Source organism: Cucurbita pepo, chromosome LG01, assembly GCF_002806865.2.
Source record: "Cucurbita pepo subsp. pepo cultivar mu-cu-16 chromosome LG01, ASM280686v2, whole genome shotgun sequence".
Lineage (NCBI taxonomy): Eukaryota > Viridiplantae > Streptophyta > Magnoliopsida > Cucurbitales > Cucurbitaceae > Cucurbita > Cucurbita pepo.
Window position 1 is genome coordinate 19,712,557 of NC_036638.1, and position 20,536 is coordinate 19,733,092.

General features: G+C 35.5%; 4 protein-coding genes across 5 annotated transcripts; 3 read left to right on the plus strand and 1 right to left on the minus strand.

The window, feature by feature from the left end:
• The first annotated feature begins 1,633 nt into the window (after positions 1-1,633).
• Positions 1,634-4,537, plus strand: LOC111803224 (RNA exonuclease 4-like). Its single transcript, XM_023687542.1, has 7 exons — positions 1,634-1,699; positions 1,780-1,931; positions 2,001-2,131; positions 2,857-3,080; positions 3,152-3,364; positions 3,435-3,515; positions 4,139-4,537. The coding sequence occupies exons 1-7, from the start codon at positions 1,674-1,676 to the stop codon at positions 4,380-4,382; spliced, it is 1,071 nt and encodes a 356-aa protein (XP_023543310.1). The 5' UTR covers positions 1,634-1,673; the 3' UTR covers positions 4,383-4,537.
• LOC111803230 (2-methylene-furan-3-one reductase-like) lies at positions 4,434-6,579 on the minus strand. Its single transcript, XM_023687549.1, has 4 exons — positions 6,155-6,579; positions 5,267-5,590; positions 5,012-5,171; positions 4,434-4,928 (listed from the first exon to the last, which is right to left on the minus strand). The coding sequence occupies exons 1-4, from the start codon at positions 6,362-6,364 to the stop codon at positions 4,660-4,662; spliced, it is 963 nt and encodes a 320-aa protein (XP_023543317.1). The 5' UTR covers positions 6,365-6,579; the 3' UTR covers positions 4,434-4,659.
• Positions 6,580-10,778: 4,199 nt separating this feature from the next.
• Positions 10,779-12,669, plus strand: LOC111803664 (homeobox-leucine zipper protein HAT5-like). The gene is made up of 5 exons (XM_023688213.1): positions 10,779-10,860; positions 10,979-11,112; positions 11,497-11,736; positions 12,187-12,528; positions 12,634-12,669. Exons 1-5 carry the CDS (start codon positions 10,779-10,781, stop codon positions 12,667-12,669), a joined length of 834 nt encoding a protein of 277 aa, XP_023543981.1.
• On the plus strand, positions 11,648-19,878 carry LOC111800390 (potassium transporter 8-like). 2 transcript variants are annotated; one of them, XM_023684069.1, is made up of 9 exons: positions 11,648-11,736; positions 15,108-15,216; positions 15,285-15,774; positions 15,861-15,914; positions 16,859-17,119; positions 17,202-17,254; positions 18,211-18,334; positions 18,433-18,687; positions 18,767-19,878. In XM_023684069.1, exons 2-9 carry the CDS (start codon positions 15,181-15,183, stop codon positions 19,822-19,824), a joined length of 2,331 nt encoding a protein of 776 aa, XP_023539837.1. In that variant the 5' UTR covers positions 11,648-11,736; positions 15,108-15,180; the 3' UTR covers positions 19,825-19,878. The 2 variants fall into 2 exon arrangements, with proteins under 2 accessions (XP_023539837.1, XP_023539828.1); XM_023684060.1 differs by lacking the exon at positions 11,648-11,736 and adding an exon at positions 14,829-15,018.
• Positions 19,879-20,536: the final 658 nt, after the last annotated feature.

Consider the following 20,536-nt stretch of genomic DNA (forward strand, 5'->3'; position numbering starts at 1 on the left):
GTCAAAAGTAAGACGAGCTTATACCCAAAGTAGACAATAACAAATGATATTGGTTCCAGTGGGCTGCAACGTCCCTCGATAAGCAAATAGAGTTGACTTGGGAAGATACCTGTAAGTGGCAGTGAGCCACAAAAAGAGCAACACAGAATAATGGTTCCTTCCCATTTGAATTGCAACTTTGTTCTATTCTCTTCATCAAAGACAAAACCCATTTTGTCAAAAGAATGTCTCACCATTTCTCTCCCACGTTTCTAAAAGTCAAACATGAAATCCATGTCTCAGTACTAAGTTATTGTTGTTTTGATTTAATCTNTTTTTTTTTTTTTTTTTTTTTTTTTTTTTTTTTTTTTTTTTTTTTTTTTTTTTTTGTATACTTTAAGGATAAATTAAATTTAAATCTTTTACCTTTTGTTATTCTGTTTCTTACTTTTATAGAACGAAAAAGGAAAAAGATAACAAAATTTCTCATTTTCTTACTTTAGGTAAAAAAAAAAAGGAGTTTTTTGGACAGATAAAAGGGTAAGAATATGAATATTTGAATATTTTTTTGACAAATAATGTTAAAGAATAGGAATAAAATGTGTTTAATTTGAATATAACTTCTTACGTTCCGTTACGTCTTCTTACCGTTCTTCTAACATGTTTTGTCTTCACTCACATATTTATTAAGAAAATCTATAAGAGGTACTATTATAGGGTTGGTTCGTTCGTGTACCATTCATTTACTTGAATGCTCAAACCTCTTTCTAATGCTATTACCTCGACAACTAGTGCCTCTAAGAAAGACACGTATTCCAATATTTTATTGATTTATTTCTTTAGTGAAGTTATCATGTTGGTTCCATTCATGCACGTACGTGCTGAGGAAAAGGATCAATCTCACAAAAGAGTCTTAAAATAACTTTCCCTATTCATTTCATGATCTCACCAATTTTGAAATGAGGATTGAAATGAAAAATTAAGTTAAATTTGATCCATATAAATTTGAAAACCCATCGATTATTCTTCGCAACCCGGTAATAAGCTTCAAGCATTTGATGTATTGGTTGAGAATATATGTTTAAATGAGTTGTGGCTATAGACACCGATGAGAATTTTGTTCTCTTCAGTTCAACTAGAACCATAGGTCTTGAATTTCTACGCGCGAATTTTTTCAATTATTGATTGTCAAACCCTACTCGACCTAATACAGAGGTACTTATGGTAGAACGGGTCGATCGGGTCTTTCACAATTCTGCAAGCCCTTATGTCCTGAATGCTCAACTAAAATGTCGAACGAAAAGTCGTAACTAACCGAATAAGAGCGCTCATGTATAAAAATCTAGAATTAGCATATTTTTTACTTTTTTTTTTAATTTTGTTGTGATGGAAGTGATATAGGAATAAATAATATGGAGACTTTGATCATATCCTCAGCATGTAGCCCTAGCTGAATATATACAAATATTCTGGTTCCTTTATTATGGGACCCCAACCCTTTCTGGATCACTCCATTTCTAACCAGGAGAAGAATAGGGTTATATATTCACCTCAAACTCCCTTTCCCTCTGCAAAATCAAGTGCCATCGCCCGTTCGAGAACCCGAGCCAGCGTTATAAATACCTTCTCTTTTGCCACCATTTATCAGTAGGGTTCGGTTCGATTTGGTTTGGTTTGGTTTAGTACGAGCGTTTATGGATCACCCATCTGAAACACTAAGGTCTCTCTCTCTGTCTCTCTTAATTTGTAGCATTCTTTGGAGGGTTTTGTTAAAGTGTGTATAATTGTTTGAAAGTGCAGGCACAAATGTGCAGCTTGCTTCAGGCAGTTCAACAAGATAGAGCACTTGGTAGAGCATATGAGACTCTCGTTTCACTCACTTCATGAACCAACTTGCTCCCTTTGCCACAAACACTGCAGATCCTTTGAATCTCTCAGAGAACATCTCATTGGTACGCCAAAGTTTCCATTTTTAGTTTTAAAATTACGATATTTAAGCTTATAAACACTACTTTCATCAGGGCCTCTGCCGAAGCAAGAATGCAACAACATATTCGGCACGAGAGGATGCAAAATCTGCTTAGCCATCTTTGAGAGTCCTCACACCTTGAGGCTTCACCAAGAAAGATGTCAACTTCGATCTCCAAATTCCGTATGTGAAAAATGTTTTTCATCAACGGTAAAAACTCAAGTTCACTTCTATCAAATATTGTCCTTCAAGGCTTTTAAAACGTGTCTATTAGGGAGAGGTTTCCACACCCTTATAAAAAAATGTTTCGTTCTCCTCTTCAACTGATGTGGGATCTCACAGTAATGTATCAAAGTCAGACACGGGACGACGTGCCAATAAGGAGGCTCCCAAAGGGGTTTGGCACAAGGCAGTGTGCCAACAAGAACACTGACCCCAAGGAGGTAAATTGGGGGGTCCCACAACGATTAGAGAAGGGAACGAGTGTTAGTGAGGACGCTGGGTCCTGAAGAGGGTAGATCGTGAGATCCCACATTGTTTGGAGAGAAGAACAAAGCAACTTTTATAAGGACGTGAAAATGGGGGCGAAAAAAGAAAGAGAGGGATGGAGTTTCTCTCGCTTTTGGCATAGCGGGCCCCAGCAGGAGTCCGCACGACGGGCTATTAGCTCAATGGTAGAGCGCGCCCTACATAATTGTGTTGTTGTGCTTGGGCTATGAGGGCTCTCAGCCACATGGAAAACCTCTCCTTAGCATAGCTTTGAAGGAAAAATTCAAAAGGGAAAGGATAAAAAGGACAATATCTACTAGCAGTACGGTGGTGCGTGCGTGGTGGTGTGTGGTGGTGTGTGCTTGTTGGGTTGAAATGCGTTTTATTTCTTATTTGACATCAAAATTGCTTCCTTACAGAGTCAAACCATGGCCCGTTTTCGCAACATGGGAATTTATGACAAATTGACGAGCGACAACGGCCGCATGAGGCGCCATGAAGCAGTGGCATTAGCTTGCAGAATGGTGGGCGGTGGCAGCGATGGGTCGTTAGATATATGCGCAAGGGTCTGCCTGATTGACGAAAACGAAACCATCATTTTCTCTACTTATGTCAACCCAACGCTCCCCATCACAAACTATAGGTACTACAACACATCCCAACTTTAGAACTAAACTAACCCAAAGGGCTCATCTTTTGAATTATCATATGCAGGTTGGAGTCCACGGGCGTTGGTCCAGAATACATGAGGGATCATGCAATGCCATTGAAGCAAGTTGGGAAGAAAATTGAAGACATCCTGTGCAATGGTGAGCCGATGTGGAAGATTCGACCTGGGGTGGGAGGGAAAGCAAGGATTCTTGTGGGTCATGGCTTGGGAGATCACCTCAAAAGCTTGCAAATTGAGTATCCACCATTCATGATAAGGTACATACTTTGAGTTCTTTCCATATATGAAACTTTGGTTTTAGTTTTTTTTTATATGAATTTTTCACAGGGACACTGCCTACTATCCACCATTGATGAAAACAAGCAAGCTCACCAATTCTCTCCACTATCTAACACAAGCATATCTTGGGCAAGTTCCACATAACCCTACCTACCTCATAATTCATCCTTAGATCTTTTTTTTTATATACAAGAAATCTCACCATTCGGATAAAAAGTTCAAAAATTTATAAAGAAAAAGACAACTTTTTTATGATTGTGTTTGATAAATTTCAAATTAGAGCAATGGAGATCCCATGTTGGTTGGGAGGAGAACCAAATTTTCTTTATAATAGCATGGAAACCTTCCCCTAGTAAACACGTTTTAAAAACCTTGAGAAGAAACTCGAAAGGGAAACCTCGTAATATTTACTAGCAATAGGCTTGGACCGTTACAAATGGTATCAGAGCCAACGAGGAGGTCGAACCCCAAAGGAGGTGGACACGAGGCGGTATGCCAGCAAAGACGCTGGGCCTTGAAGGGGGTGGATTGTGACATCCCACATCAGGTGGGGAGGAGAACGAAACACCCCCTTCAAAACGGTGGTTTTAAAAACCGGGGAAGCCCAAAAGGGAAAGCTGTAGATCTTTATTGTGTTTTTCACGTTTTTCACCTGCATGTATGATAAATTCGCATCTTTGATATATAACGAATAGTTTTGTATATATTACGATGAAAATTGATAACAAGTCGGGTGTCGTTTGTTTATGCAGATACGATATTCAAAACGAAAACAAAGATCCTTACGAGGATTGTGTAGCGACCATGAGGTTGTACATGAGAATGAGATCCCAAGTTCACAAGATAGAGGAGTATCCATTGGCTTCTGACCCACAAAACAAGAACAATTTTGCAATTTGGAAGCAATTTGAGCTTGAAAGGATGAGCCCAGAACAGATGTTGGAAGTCTCAAGATCTGATTATTATTGCTGGTGCTTGGACTCCAAGCTTAATTAGACCTTAATTAAACATTATAGTTCATAAATCATATGATAAGTTTGTAATAAATATGGAGAAGAATGTGTTTATGCATTGCAAATTTAAATAAAACTCTCAAAATTATGGTCAAAAGCTATTTCGTTCCAGCTCTAAAACAGCAAACATCACAACAATGTACATTAAACAAGATGAACAAGAAACATGGTGTGCAGATTTTACACAACTTATTTTCCCAAACACAACATGGATTCTTCTCCGGTGCATTATGACAGAAAACTGATTAAGAAACTTGCTTCTAAGGGATGGGATAAACCATAACTTTCCCAGTAGCTCGGGAGGTTTCGAGATAGGCGAATGCATCGAGAGTGTCGGAGAACAGGAATGGAGATTTGGGGTCGATGATCGGCTTCACCTTTCCATTTTCCAGGTAAGGTTTCAGTTTCTCCAACATGGCAGCATCTGAAGTAAGAAGGAAGAAAGCATCTGGAAATTCTGCAACTGGTGCAGCAATGCTTACGATATTCCCGCCTTCTTTGATCGCCTTAACGGCTTTATTGGGCTGGCCTGCAGTTTGAAAATCAAGACATGGATCACTTGTAGACATTTTCTCATAGATTAACAATCAGGTGAAGAAGTGTAACTATTACCGACTGCATCGTAGACTACATCGAATTTCTCGGGAAGGTCTTCGAAGTTTTCCTTTGTGTAATCAATAGGCTGATCAGCTCCCAAGCAACTCAAGAATTCCTGTTTTGATGTGCTTGCAGTAGCAACAACTCTCGACGCACCAAACACGTGCTTTGCGAGCTGTCTCATACAGAAACACCAAGATCACATTAGCCAGCAATGAAGAAGAACAAAACTTATTAGACAATGAATGTAGCAGCACGGATATCATTTACCTGTATAACATAAGCTCCGACTCCGCCAGCCCCTCCCAAAACAAGGATCGATTTTCCAGCAGAGAACCCAACCCGTTCGAGACCTTCATAGGCAGTTTCCATGGCAAGGGGAAGGCTGGCAGCCTCTAAGAAACTCAGATTGTTAGGCTTCAGAGCCAAAACTGTCTCTTCTGTAGCAGTATATTCTGCCAAAGTGCCAACGTTCTTTGGCTTATCTAGTGCTTTGTGATTTATATCTCCATATACTTCGTCTCCTACCTTGAACTTTTTCACCTCACTTCCCACCTTCACCACCACACCAGCAACATCATAGCCAGGTACTGACTGTAAGAACAAATCAATTACAGGAACAAGAACACACATAATATGTTAGTTCCCAAACTTCCACACAATCTCATTAATTATAGAAACCAATTTGAGTTCAACAACAGCATCGGAGATTCGAATCTCTAACCTATAACTAGTTAAGCTAGTCGAATTACACGAACAAAATCATCTCAATAAGCTACCCTGATTTTGCATCCATTCAATTGTTAATCCACATTTAACAAAATGATATGATATTGTCTACTTTGATCCGAATGGTTTGACTTCGAGATTCAGTCTAAAATCTCAAAGATGTTAAGATTCCAGATATACCAAGATATTCTCATTAATGCAGAGGATTCTATGTTTGCAACAGGGTGTTAGATGAATTTCTTCAGGATCATATGAGAAACGGCAGAAAGAACTACACAATATGTACTGATGAAAAAGACCTTAACCCAACCCAGATCAGATGGTATCGTGCATGCAAAATCAAGAACAGACCCAGAAAAGCTCAGATCAAAATAAAACAACCCATGTAAAATCAAAAGAAAAAGAGAGGGAGAAAGAATGATAACTGACCGGAGGGGAGTAGTTAGAAGCTTTCAAACTTCCATGGATCCTCTTGTAATCAATGGGGTTGAGAGATGCAGCAACGACCTTGACGAGGACCTGGTGTTGGTTGATTTGAGGAACAGGGAAACTGGAATCGAGTTTAAGAACATCGGCAGTGTTGCCGAAATCATGGTAGACCCAAGCCTTCATATGGGTGGGAACAGAAGGAGCAGCCATGGATGGGATGGAGAGGGAAGAAGAAAACCCAATTGAAAGCGATTTATTGACAGCGAGATGGAAATTTCTGAAGCGGAAAGGGGTCTAGTATTTATTGTCGGCGGAGGCTTCAGCAGTTGATGAACAATTGTGCACGTTTCGGGTCTGGATCATCGGATTAATCCCATATTAATCTTAGGTCTTTGAATTTGATTATCGATTTGGACCCAATTGAATAATTTTCAGTTTGAAAGGAAACAGTTTGAAAAGTATATTCATATATTTATGGAATATGACTTAATTATCAATGATCTTCGTCAATATATATATTAAATATAAATGCGTGTGTCAGCCTTAGTCATTCATTTATAATATTTTGTTTTTTTCTTTTCTCAAAAATAAACTTCCATCAATATTTTTATTTTAAAATAAATTACTTCGTTGCATTATTGGTATATGTAATAACTTTTCTTTTAAACTTTTTTAATTATTCTATTTTCAAGATTGCTCTCGTTCCAATATGATCTTATATACCTTTAATCTTCGAGTGTATAAGAAATAAATTTAAAAAGATTTATTACGTAAAATATGATATCTTAAAATATTTAATATTTTATAAAATAATACTTTTATAAGTAAATTTGAGTGTTTTTTTATTCATTTTCTTACTAAACCAAACCATAGCTCAACCGTTAATATTAATTTTCATTCGTGTTGTAAAGATTATTTATGAGGATTTTAGAATACCGTAACAATTAAATTTTTTTTAATTTACTATTTATATCAATTATAAAATCTCGAAAGTTAAGATTTATTTAATATTTTTGTAAGCTAATTTTGTTTAATTTATTACCCGTTCTCTACATATTTAATATTTTTAAGTTAACAAATTATTAAATATAAAAGTAACGTATCTAATGTAATCGTGTCTAATAAAATCTTAAATTATTAATTTCATATATGAATTAAAAAGAAAATACCAAAAATTCATTCCAAAAAGTTCAAATCTATTAAAAACAAAATTATTAAAATATAAAATTTTAATTTGTTAATATCTTGGACATAATTTTAGGCTAAATTAATAAAAGTAAATACCCTTAAAATTTATATATCTTTTAAAAGTGTCAATAATAACTTTAAATTTTTGAAGAAGTCTACAAAAATATTCTTACCCGTAAACTATTAATATTTTATTTCAAAAATACATTTAAATCGTTAAAATTTAAAAAGTTTCATTACCATCCTTTAAAAAATACCTATGTAATTTTAAAAGTAATATTAACACCTTCAACTTTATAAAAGAATTCGCAAAAATTATTACCGTCAATATATGGTCAAAAATCGTCTATCAACATTTTATAGATTATCTCTAAATTTTTTAACCTTACTTCAAAAAAATAATATATTAATAATAGGGGTATTTTTAAACTTTTAAAAAAATTTAAATATGTTTTTTAAGTTATTAATTTTTTTTAGAGGGTATTAATAAAACCCTTAGAAACTCATAGAGGTTTTTTTTTTTTTTTTTTTTAATTGGTTCATCCAAAACTAATAGTTTTTAAAAATTAATTTAGTCTAAATTTTAACTTATAAATGTTTAAATAAATTAGTCCAAAAACATTTTAGGAGAGGAAAAAACTATCAAATAAAGTATGAAAAAAAAAATAAAAAAAAAATTAAATGAATCCAAAATAAATAAAAATATTGAGAATCGAAACCAAACGTAAAATTGACTAATCATGGTGTTAATACCCACTAAAGATGGAACAAATATTTGAATGAATTTAATTGGAGGAGTGAATATGGAAATGTATGGGTTTCCATTCACCAACTCATAAAGAAAAAGGAACCCAAAGAATATTTAGATATGAATGTTGGGTTGAAGAAGAAGATGTATAATTAATTTTAGACCAATCTTTGAATTCTTGTTTAATACTCATCCAATATAGGGAATCTAGGAGACACCCATCACCATCATTAAATGCCTTCTTTTTTTCTTCATTTTCAAATTCACCACCAAATCAACATTCAACACATGTACATTAAAATTATATTATATGCTTTTTTTTTTAATGTTGTGTAACAATCGAAATCGAATTACTTGAGTGAAGTTTATCTTATGAACACCACATTCTCCACTACTACGTACCATACCTTAATCCCTTCCCTCTGTGTAAATTTGGATCCACGTTCACAATAAAACCTTATTCCATTTAAACAAACATCAATTCATTTTAAAATTTTTTTTTTTTTTTTAATTTATTTATAAATTGTTTATCAGTCCATCAAGTTTATAAAATCTTATTGGATAATTATTTAGTTTTTTATAAAAGAAATCATGCAATTTTTTCTATCTTTTATTTATTTTGATATAAACAGATGGGTGAAATAAACTAATAAAAATGCATTATTATATATATATAATAAAATGAATATTGTTTTTTTTTTTTAAAATAAAAATGATATAAATTAATTGGTTCTCTCAATACTAAAAAAAATTCTCCTCGATGAAACACGGTTTGCATACGGTATGGGCAAAAAATACAATTTTACGAAACTTCCGTAAAGAAAATGATATAAAAGAATTTATTCTTTTATATATATATATATATATATAATTTTTTTTTGAACGAGTACATTTTTTATTTTTGAGTTTTTAGTATAGTTTTTATTTAGTTTCAAATTTTCAATTTTAATTTAAAGTTTTGAGTTTAATTCCTATTTAGTTCCTTATTACTCTAATTTTTTTTAATTTATGATTGATGTTAATTTTTTATTAATTAGATTAACTCTTTTAAATTAATTATAATAAAAAAATTCATTCCTATCAAAATTAATTAAAATTTGTACATCATACTATTTAATTAATTAAAATAAATCTAACAAGTAAGTATTAATGATAAAAACCCGAAAATAAAAATAAAAAATCTTAAAATATAGTAATTAATTCAAAATTTAAGAGAAAAATATAATATTTTAAAAGTTATGAATCAAATTGAAATTAAAATATAACCATTTTTAAATTTTAGAGATTAAAAGGTTTATTTTTTAAAAAAAGTAAATATAGGAACTCTTTTTCTCTCGACCCTTATCAATAATCTATAACTCTAAAACGCTAATTTCAAAGATTTCTGATTTATTAAAAAACTCAGATTCACACATAAATTTAGATTTTGAGAAATTATATTAAAAAAAATCGTGAAATTTATATCTTGCCATCACACATAAAAATTTATTGAATTCATTCCATAGTTATTATATTTTTAAAAAACATTATTATTTAATATTTTTAATGTAGCGTAAGGCTTCAAAATTGTAAAATATCCCAATAAAGATGCTTTTGAAGCTTCTTTTATTTAATTCTTTGATTTCTTACTTTGGAATATATATTTTTTCTTTTTTATTCCCACTCTTCGTGTTTGATTTTTGGGGTTAAAAGGTACCATTTTTTTTCAAATGGGTCCCTAATCTTTTGACAATTTCACTTGCGTCTTTATAAAATCACTTTTTTTTTTTTAAATTTAAATAATTAAGTCCCCATTTGATCGTATATAAAATTAACAATATAGTATTTACTTTGAAAAATAAATGAAAATTTTAGCTTATTATTATAATTATACACCAAACTCTTGCACGTGCGAAATAATACATATGTTACCAACAAAGGAAAGGATAGAGAGGTAAAAAAGCCATCTTTTTTAATTTTATCTGTATGGGAGCCCATTTTAATATCACAAAATTTAATGGACAAGACAATTCTGATCGGACGGTTCAGATTTAACCTGCAAAAGTCGTCTGTAAAATAAATGTATTTATACATATTATTCGTAGTTACGGAAAAATTCCAAGATTACAAGAGGATGGTGCCGAATCAGTAGGGGTATTATGGTCTTTTCACATTATTGGGAACTATAAATTGCGGTCGGACCCCGACTATCAAGTTTACCCGCTGATAACAACCAGAGGTTGCACAGTGCGTCGTTGAATCAATTCCGCTCTGGGACTGATTTTCTGGTCGTCGGAGTTCCTGTTTTCTGATCAAACATTCGTATTCTCTCTTTTTCCATCTCTCTATTTCTTTTAGTGTTCATTTTGTTCTTCGATTTTTCTCTGATTCGAGGTTTGTTTTCGTGTTTTTTCTCAGGTTTTCGAGACTGACGAAGAGCTGGGTAATAACAGAGCTGGTGGTGTGATGGGGTTTTGTGTTTCCCCATTGGGAACACCGGCTAGGTTACTGTGGAGTACCAGCTTCTTCCGCCACAAGCTCATGATTTTTTAATTTTCAGCTCTGTCGCTGAAAATACCAAACCCCCATCTAAATCTTTTCTTCTTTTAATAAAGATCTCCCTCGATTTCGTGTTCCTCTGGCCAATCCGTAATCGCTGGTGATCCCCTGTTCACGATACCTGTTTCAGATTTTAGAGAATAATTGATGATGACGGACGGTTTGATCTTCAACCGGTCTCCAGGTCACAGCAACATGCTGTTTTTCGGGAGTGGCGATTCCGTTCTTCGTGGTAATTTTCATTTTAGTTCACTGATTAGTAGAGGAATTGATGAATTTTTCATTCGAAGGGGGTTTTAATAAGTATATCGAGATAAAATTTCTTTAAATTGTGATTCTGCAAATGTTAGGACCAAGGTTCGCGATGGGGATGGAGGAAACTTCAAAGAGGCGACCCTTTTTCAGCTCACCGGATGACCTGTTCGACGACGACTACTACGATGACCAACCGCCTGAGAAGAAGCGCCGGCTAACTCAAGAGCAGGTATTCAAGCAATTCTAGTTTTGATAATATAGCGCATTTATTTCATTAATTGTTTCGAATCAATGCTGATCTCATTGTTAGCAAGTTCTGTGATGAGAAAAAATTAAGCATCGTTCTTAGATTATGAAACTTCACTCTTTCTCTAGATAAAATGATAAAGGAAAATTCCCACAGGGGGATCGGGTACATGGCTAGTATAATTGGGTACAATATCAAGTTCATTTTGAGTTTACAGTTTGTTTCTGTTCTGTTTCTGGTTTTCTTTACTGTTCTTGTTTTTTATCCTTCAGTGTTCCATTGCTTATTAATTACTGAGACTGCGCACCTTAGATTTTTATAACAATCTTTACTGCTGATCAACCCTTATTCATGGCCAACGATTAGGTGCATCTGCTGGAGATTAGTTTTGAATCAGAAAATAAACTGGAGCCAGAGCGCAAGACTGAGCTAGCAAACAAACTGGGTCTGCAGCCAAGGCAAGTGGCTGTGTGGTTTCAAAATCGCCGAGCTCGATGGAAGACAAAGCAGCTTGAAAGGGACTATGATCTTCTCAAATCTTCATATGATTCCTTTCGTTCGAGCTATGACTTTGTTGTCAAGGAGAATGAAAGGCTCAAAGCCGAGGTATTTATCCCCACTGTAGTTTGTCATTTTGGCACTTTGGTTTTACAGTGGAGATTTTACCTTTGCTTCTGAACTGTTATTAATTGTCCATAAACCTTTCATATGTTTATGCCAAGTTTTGTAGATGCTGAGAACTGTCTTTGATGTGACATAAGTTTAAGTAGAATTCTTTGTAAACCTTTAGGATGGTGGCCATTTATCTTAGTTTCTTAAGATGACTCTGTAGTTTCGAGTTAATCTTACAAGTTTCTTAGTCACATTTAATCTAAGGACGTCTTGTAAACTTGTGGTCGTTCAGTTGAGTTCGACTTTTTAGGCACGAGAAGTTAATCTGGCATAGGTTCATAACCCAATTCCAAGGATTGAGAGAATATATGGGTTACTTTCATAGGGACTCAGTATTGTTACATACCTACCAGTCTCTTATGCATGCTCAATTTCTGAACTCAGGTAGCTTCTTTATCTGAGAAACTTCTAGCTAAGGAAGTGGTTGAATCCTCGTTTCAAGCTAAGAAATCCGAGCCATTTTTGGAACAACAAATCCTTGTTCCCGTTGTGCAACATAGTATGAAGATTGAGGACCACCATAGTTGCAGGAGCAATGGAAGTGCCGTGCTGGACGAGGATGGTCCTCATCTCTTAGACAGTGGGGATTCGTACCTCCTGAGCAATGACTATAATGGCTGTGTTTTGCCCGTTTTTGGAATGAACTCGGAGGAGGAGGATGGAAGTGACGATGGTCAGGGTTACTTCTCAGCCGTTTATACAACAGACGATCAGCAGACGAATGAGGTAGAGCCTTTGACCTGGTGGGACTGGACGTCATAATGCAACGTTCGAATCATCTCGATATGTAGTTGGGTGGAACTATAATATAAGGTTTACTGTTTGATACAGATGAATAAGGTTAAGGCTAGTGTGAATATTCCTTAGTTAATGTATGTGTATGGATAAAACTTACATCTTGTACCATTACAATGTTGTTCTGTGTTAAGGCCTTAGTTGGGCACCTTCAGGACTGGCCAAGTTGTAAAAATCTTTGTAATGTTGACCTTTTCTTTTTCGTTTCACACCCTCAATGTGTTCATCTTTTAAGAGCTCCCTTGGGTTGTTGTGCATTTTAGTCTAAGGCGTTAGTTGGGCACTTTAGAAAGCACGTGATTAAGAACAAAACATGTTGAAAGGACTCATGTTGATATATCGGATAGTTTTTTACTCTTAGAAGTGAGAAATAAGTAACATGATAATCTCGTAGGGAAATGTCGGGACATGCAAGTGTTGATTTTGGTTTCAAATCCTGGATATGGGGTGTAACATATAAGTATTATAAGATCATGTGTTCGAGAATTGTAGAGAATCAAATAGTGTATATCAGATCCTTTTTCTGTGCCACGAGATCTCAAAGAACAACATCCGAATTCATTGTATTTGAATAGATCAATCCCACTAAACCCATTTTTTTCAGAAGAACAAAGACAAATGCTAGCTTGTTCCTCTCCCCACCTTGACTAATGAAACAGGAAAGACATTAAATGAAAAGGGTCATGTTTGCTGCAAATTAAATGAGGGTTGCTGTTGGAAAGATGACAAAAAAAGTAGCTGAAAGGATGTAACTTCATGGCCATGGTGGCTACATTCCAACCTTTGAACTCATCTCAGTTCATAGTCCTTGCTTCTTTAATTTAGACTCCCAATACCTCCAAAGCCAAAGAACCCGGCAAAGGAATTGAGTGGCCAAACAGTGAATAGTGGTTTTGGTCCCCAAACAGTGAATGGTGGCTAGATTCCTACCTTGAACTCATGATCTCAGTTCATAGAAATTGTCCTGTTACATATCGCCTTTGTAATTATCCAATCGATGTGGGATTTCACAATCCATCCCTTCGAGCTCCAGCATCTTTGCTAGCACATCGGGTAGGGAGAAGTTTCCACACCTTTATAAAAATGTTTCGTTCCTCTCTCCAACCAATATGAGATCGTACAAAATTTTGAATTTTGAGATCTTTTTATAACTTAGCATACGACCGACAAACAGTAAGAATAGGATTTTGTATTTACATCCTCGTTGTTATTGAAAAATGGAAAATGGACCTAACAGTTCACATATGAATAATATATATTAAGTTACACGTTATGACTCAAATTTAGAAGACGGGAAAGTAAGAAAAGAAAAAAAAATTATAAATATTAGTAATCTAATTAAGTTTGATAATTGATTATATATGTAAAAATAAAATAGTATTGGCATTGTCCAAAGTACTAAAAAGAATGTGTATTGTAGGACCCTATTTCCACCCCTTGACATGTGCTTTGGAATAGTGTTTTGAAATTTCTACTATTTTTTTTTTTTGTAAGAAAATAAATTATGGGAGAAAATCATGATCAGCTTCTCAACTAATATCACTGTTCGACTTTACGACATTTTGAATGTATATTTGTATGGTATCAAATAGTTATCATTTTTCTTTTTATGTTCATTAATTTTCTCTCCTGATCATCAATTCTTCTACTCGCATCGATATATTGAAATTATTGAATTTTGCTATTTGGTCTCATTTCTCTTAAAATGATCAACTAATTAAAGTTGACCATTTTTCCTTCATCAAGAGATATCGGTAATCATGTTAGTAGTCACATGCATTTCTTCTTTTCTTCAACGATTTTATTTGCTTTTACTTTCTTGATTTTGTTAGTGAATGAAGTGGACAACTCGATAAAAGAAATTTGATATGTTTTTTTAGTTCAACAATGGAGGGACGGAAATATTGGAACCTCTACCTTCTTGGTTGAGATTATCTTTGACTAAATTATCCGAGCTACGTTCAAATTGACAAGAAATTTGACACGTTGCTTCGAAATAAATGAATATCGTATATTGAATTATCTAAAAAGAATAAAAGAATAGGAAACAAACAAAAGAAAGGATTATCCACCAATGTATTTATTTCCTACTTTTCAAACAAACAAACAAGAAACTTACAGAAATTAAAAACAAACAAAGAACGTGTTACTTGCACAATCAATATGTTCTAACAAAAATTGATTCCACCATGTTTAAAAAATTTCCTTTTCCCAAGCTTAGTTATTGCAGTAACTGAGAAACAAAATGGATCGTAAATTCTAACAAACTATGATACTTTATTCATTAAAAAAAGTTTGAATCAAGCTCAGCCAATCAAACCACATAATAAATTCTGAACAACCATTGCTTTCATAGTTTTCTTTTCATTCTTCCATTGCTATCATTGCGAAGGAATTTTAAGCTTTTCAATCACAATGCATGTTAGTTGATACAGTACCCACGTTTCTCAGATTGAGCTCATTAAGTTCATTGTTCATTGTTCATTGCTTGTCTGCATTTTCTTTTGCAGTTTTCCTCCATGCAACTGACCAGAAAGCTTCCTTGCTTCAATTTTGGGACATTTTTCCTCTGAATTAGCCTTAATGGATCCGAACTTGATCTGGGGTTATCCTGAAAAGGTATTTTCATCTGATATTTCAACAGATGGTTCTCGAAATCTGATCTTCTTGGCTTTATTTTGTTGCAGAGGGATTCATGGAGGACAATTTTCACTTTGGCTTATCAGGGTTTGGGGGTTGTTTATGGGGATTTGAGCACTTCTCCGCTGTATGTGTACAAAAGCACTTTTGCAGAAAATCTTCAGCACTCTGAGACGAATGAGGAGGTTTATGGGGTTCTTTGCTTTGTGTTTTGGACTTTGACACTTATCCCTTTACTTAAATATGTGTTCATAGTTCTTAAAGCTGATGATAATGGCGAAGGGGGAACTTTTGCTCTGTATTCACTGCTCTGCCGCCATGCTCGCCTTAGCTCCCTTCCAAATCACCAGCTTGCAGATGAGGAGCTTTCTGCTTATAAAAGAGATACACCTGAACCCACTAGTAATTTTAGTTTCAGTTCTTGTTTGAAATCAACTCTGGAGAAATGTAAAGTTTTGCAGAGAATCTTGCTTGTTCTTGCCTTGATTGGGACTTGCATGGTTATCGGTGATGGAGTTCTCACACCAGCAATTTCAGGTGGCTGATTTGGGTTTTATGTTTTATTAGATTCAAAAATGTTATTCTAAGTTGGGAGGTTTTTGTTTTTTGTTCATATTTTGCAGTCTTTTCAGCTGTGTCAGGGGTTGAGTTATCCATGGCTAAGGAACATCACCAATGTAAGTTTCTTTTTCAGTTCATCCCTGAATTTTGTGATACCTTGATGGATCTGCATCTACTGTTTCCAATGGAGGCCAATTGATCTGTATTAGCTTTTGTATTATCTTTGTATTATCTTTGTATTAACATGTGAGATCTCACATTGGTTAGAGAGGCGAACGAAACATTCTTTATAAGAATATGGAAACCTCTCCCTAATAGACACGTTTTAAAACCGTGAGGCCGACGGCGACACGTAACGAGCTAAAGCGAACAATACCTGTTAGCGATGGGCTTGAACTGTTCCAAACGGTATCAGAGCTAGCCAGCGAGGACGCTGGCCCCTAGGGGGTGGATTGTGAGATCCCACATAAGTTGGAGAGGGGACGAAGTATTCTTTATAAGGGTGTGGAAACCTCTCCCTAATAGACGCGTTTTAAAACCATGAGGCTAACGACGATACGTAACGAGCTAAAGCGGATAATATTTGCTAGCTAACGAGGACGCTGGCCCCTAAGGGGTGGATTCTGAGATCCCACATCGGTTGGAGAGAGGGGAACGAAGCATTCTTTATAAGGGTGTGGAAACCTCTCCCTAGTAGATGTGTTTTAAAACTGTGAGGTTGATGGCGATACGTAATGGGCCAAAGCGAAAATATCTGTTAGCGGTAAGTTTTTGGGCTGTTATATTAAAATTCTAGATTCAATATCTTCTCAAATGCTAGGAAGTCGATGAGTAGAATTGCTGGTTCAGTTAGATATAATCTTGAATAAGATGATCAAATTTGTAAAATGGTTTGGTGGAGTCTGCTAGTTCTTGCTTTTGTCGTACTATTTGGTAGCAACTCTGAATGCTCATAAACATTGCACAAATGAAGGCAAGATTTGGATCATATGAAATGACATTTACTTTTAAGTAACATTTTTTGGTGTTTGATTCAGAAGAACGTTCCGTTCTCTTGCAGATATTAAAGTCCCTCTGGCATGTGCCATTCTGGTATTCTTGTTTGCATTGCAACATTACGGGACGCATCGGGTCGGGTTCCTGTTTGCTCCAGTTGTAATTGTATGGCTTCTATGCATCAGTGCCATTGGTTTGTACAATATCTTCTATTGGAATCCTCTTGTTTACAAAGCACTCTCCCCATATTACATGTATAAGTTCTTGAAAAAAACCAAAAAGCAAGGTTGGATGGCGTTGGGCGGAGTCCTCTTGTGTATAACGGGTACGATGATGTTAGATCCAACCGCAATCAATTCTTTACGTCTGTTTCCTTTGTTTCTAATATGGTCGATTATGATTTTCAGGCTCGGAAGCTATGTTTGCTGATCTTGGACACTTCTCACCTTTTTCTATCAAGGTACTAATCTGAAGCAAAACAATCGTTGCTTCCACGATGATATGATATTGTCTACTTTGAGTATAATCTCTCGTAACTTTGCTTTTGGTTATCCCATAGGCCTCATACCAATAGAGATAGTGTTCCTTACTTATAAACCCTCGATCTTCCTCTTAATTAGCTAATGTGGGACTGCTACTCTCAATAATCCTCAACAATCCTCCCTTCGAACAAACGGGTTCAGGTTCAGTAGTGAACTCGAATGAAGAGTGAAATCAGTATAAGGCGAAGGATCAATACTGCACACTTATTCGTTTAGTAGATTCCCCGCTTTCCTTATCTTAACCGGAAGATAGATCGAAGAGTAGAAATCAATTAGTTTTTGACTCGGGGGCATCAAGTCGTCTTTTGCCCCTTTCCGATTCCTCAACTGGGAATAAAGTACACGATAGAGCCTCCCCTGAGGTCTCCTTCTCTAGAGCTCTCGAACGCCTCTCCTTAATTGATGCTCAACTCCTTCTTTGGAGTCCTTGAACAAAGTACACCTTTGTTCGACACTTGAGAGGCTCCACTCCTTTTGTGGATCCCTCGAACAAAGTACACCCTTTATTCGACACTTAAGTCACTTTTGACTACACCTTCGAGACTCACAACTTCTTGGTTTGACACTTGAGGATTCTATTGATTCTATTGACATTCCTAAGTTAATCGCATGACTCCGATACCATGTTAGGAATCATGATCTTCCACAATGGTATGATATTATCCACTTTGAGCATAAGCTCTAAAGGCTTTGCTTTTGGTTCTCCCAAAAGGCCCCATACCAATGGAGACCGTTCCTTACTTTAACCCATGATCTTCCTCTTAATTAGCCAATGTAGGACTACTCCTCTCAATAATCCTCAATACTCTTTAGCTTTTCAGGTCACGAGCACAATATTTCAATGTTTTCGTAACAATAAGTCACAATGCTGCAGCTTGCTTTCACTTTTGTGGTTTATCCATCCTTAGTTCTTGCATATATGGGACAAGCTGCTTATCTTTCTAAGCATCACAATCTCGACAACGATTATCGAATCGGATTCTATGTTTCTGTTCCTGGTAGGTTGGTTTTAGTATTACCTTTCTTTTTAGTTGAACCAAATAGGCCAATATGAAGTAATGTAAGGAGCTACCTTATGGCCTATGTCTTTTTGCAGAGAGAGTAAGATGGCCTGTTCTTGCAATAGCAATACTTGCAGCAGTTGTGGGCAGTCAAGCAATCATCACGGGCACGTTTTCGATCATCAAACAATGTTCTTCTTTGGGTTGTTTTCCAAGAGTAAAGATCGTTCATACGTCTTCGAAAATACATGGCCAGATTTACATTCCCCTCATCAACTGGATACTAATGATATTATGTTTAGCTGTTACCATTGGATTTCGAGAGACAGAACGCTTGGGCAATGCAGCAGGTATTTGTTCATTGCTAATACTTTTTATCATCTGTTTCTTGAACTTAACGACTTGTCGGTCTGTTTGTTTATCATTCAGGGTTGGCAGTTATTACCGTTATGCTAGTCTCGACGTGTCTAATGTCACTTGTTATTGTGTTATGTTGGCATAGAAGTGTCTTCCTAGCCATAGCCTTCCTAGTCTTCTTTGGCTCCATAGAAGCTCTCTACTTTTCTGCCTCTCTTATGAAGTTCTTTGAAGGGGCTTGGGTTCCTATTGCACTTTCACTGACATTCCTTGTGGTTATGTATGTTTGGCACTATGGCACTCTAAAGAAATATGAGGCTGATGTTGAAAACAAAGTCCCTATAAATTGGCTCCTCGGTATAGGTCCCAAAATCGGGATCGTTCGGGTTCGGGGGATCGGCCTTGTACATACCGAACTCGTTTCAGGGATCCCTTCCATTTTCTCTCATTTTGTCACAAACGTTCCAGCCTTCCACCAAATTCTAGTCTTCCTCTGCATCAAATCTGTCACAATGCCTCATGTGAGACCTGAGGAAAGGTTCTTGGTAGGAAGAGTTGGGCCAAAGGAGTATCGACTCTACCGCTGCATTGCACGATATGGCTACCGTGATGTGCACAAGGACGACTTGGAATTCGAGAGAGACCTTGCCTGCAGCATTGCAGAATTCATCCGATCCGAGAAAACAGAATGCAACACTTTCAGACACGAGGACTTGGACGACAATGACGACAACGAAAGAATGAGAGTGATTGGGACTTCATCAACTCAACTAAACGGTATTCAAATGTGTGAAAACGAATCGTGTTCTTTGCCGATCATCATCAGCAATTCAGAGATAAGGTCGGAGAGATTGAGGAAGAAAAGAGTAAGATTCGTTCTATCCGAAAGTACGAAAATGGATGTCGATACGAGGAGAGAGCTGCAAGAGTTGATGGAAGCAAGGGAGGCAGGAATGGCATTCATAATGGGACATTCATACGTAAAGGCAAAGAAAGGATCAGGTTGGATGAAGAAGGTTGTGCTTAATTATGGGTATGATTTCTTGAGGAAAAACTCAAGAGGCCCATCTTATGCTTTGAGTATTCCTAATGCTTCTACTCTTGAGGTTGGTATGGTTTATTATGTTTAAACAATTGTAGCTTTTGGCATTTTTTAAATCTGAAACAATTATGAACCGTTTGAGATTTCGCCCGTACTTACACAAATTTAAAAGTTTAGGAACTTATTAAATACATTTAAATATATTTTAGTCTCTTAATTAGATTAATTACATAATTTTTGAAAAATTTGAAAAAAAAAACATGAATTTTGATGGGTATTTAAAGCAATGGATCATGGATCACAAAACCCAACAAACAAGGAAATGGATGGTCCATGAGAATATATATATATATACACTTTGGTTAAAGTACAATTTGACCATTAAAGATTAATTAATAGATGTTTCAAAGAAAACATTCTTTGAGAGAGAAAGATTAGAGGTGTATTACTGTTATTAATATTATTCCACACATAATAATTGAGATCTGAAATGGAAAGGCACGTGATGGGCTGAGGACAACAATTCATTAAAAAACAAAAAACATTTTTCTAAGATTTTTATTAAATTGATATCCTAATTACATGCTAAATTGAGTTTGATGCGTTTTATTCAAATTTTTGTATGATATGAGCCAATGTGATCGATTTTTCATTGAATGTTTGAATCGTCCACTCATAACAAAGCTGAAGTTTACAAGAAAAACTTGATTTTGAAGTTTTACGAGTTTTGGACCAAAAGCATAGGGAATGTTTCTTTATGTAGTCTTCTACCTTCTTTCTCTTTGCCCGAGAAGGTGATT

Bases quoted from the DNA above. Each gene is read 5' to 3' on its own strand.
- LOC111803230 (XM_023687549.1), bottom strand. From the start codon at position 6,364: ATGGCTGCTCCTTCTGTTCCCACCCATATGAAGGCTTGGGTCTACCAT. The intron at 5,591-6,154 runs GTCAGTTATCAT...TTGTTCTTACAG, and splicing joins CTTCTAACTACTCCCCTCCG to TCAGTACCTGGCTATGATGT. The intron at 4,929-5,011 runs GTAATAGTTACA...TTCAAACTGCAG, and splicing joins TGTAGTCTACGATGCAGTCG to GCCAGCCCAATAAAGCCGTT.
- LOC111803664 (XM_023688213.1), top strand. From the start codon at position 10,779: ATGACGGACGGTTTGATCTTCAACCGGTCTCCAGGTCACAGCAACATG. The intron at 10,861-10,978 runs GTAATTTTCATT...TGCAAATGTTAG, and splicing joins TGGCGATTCCGTTCTTCGTG to GACCAAGGTTCGCGATGGGG. The intron at 12,529-12,633 runs GTAGAGCCTTTG...TGTTTGATACAG, and splicing joins ACGATCAGCAGACGAATGAG to ATGAATAAGGTTAAGGCTAG.
- LOC111803224 (XM_023687542.1), top strand. From the start codon at position 1,674: ATGGATCACCCATCTGAAACACTAAG. The intron at 3,365-3,434 runs GTACATACTTTG...AATTTTTCACAG, and splicing joins TATCCACCATTCATGATAAG to GGACACTGCCTACTATCCAC. The intron at 3,516-4,138 runs GCAAGTTCCACA...TTGTTTATGCAG, and splicing joins CTAACACAAGCATATCTTGG to ATACGATATTCAAAACGAAA.
- LOC111800390 (XM_023684069.1), top strand. From the start codon at position 15,181: ATGGATCCGAACTTGATCTGGGGTTATCCTGAAAAG. The intron at 17,255-18,210 runs GTACTAATCTGA...ACAATGCTGCAG, and splicing joins TCTCACCTTTTTCTATCAAG to CTTGCTTTCACTTTTGTGGT. The intron at 18,335-18,432 runs GTAGGTTGGTTT...GTCTTTTTGCAG, and splicing joins ATTCTATGTTTCTGTTCCTG to AGAGAGTAAGATGGCCTGTT.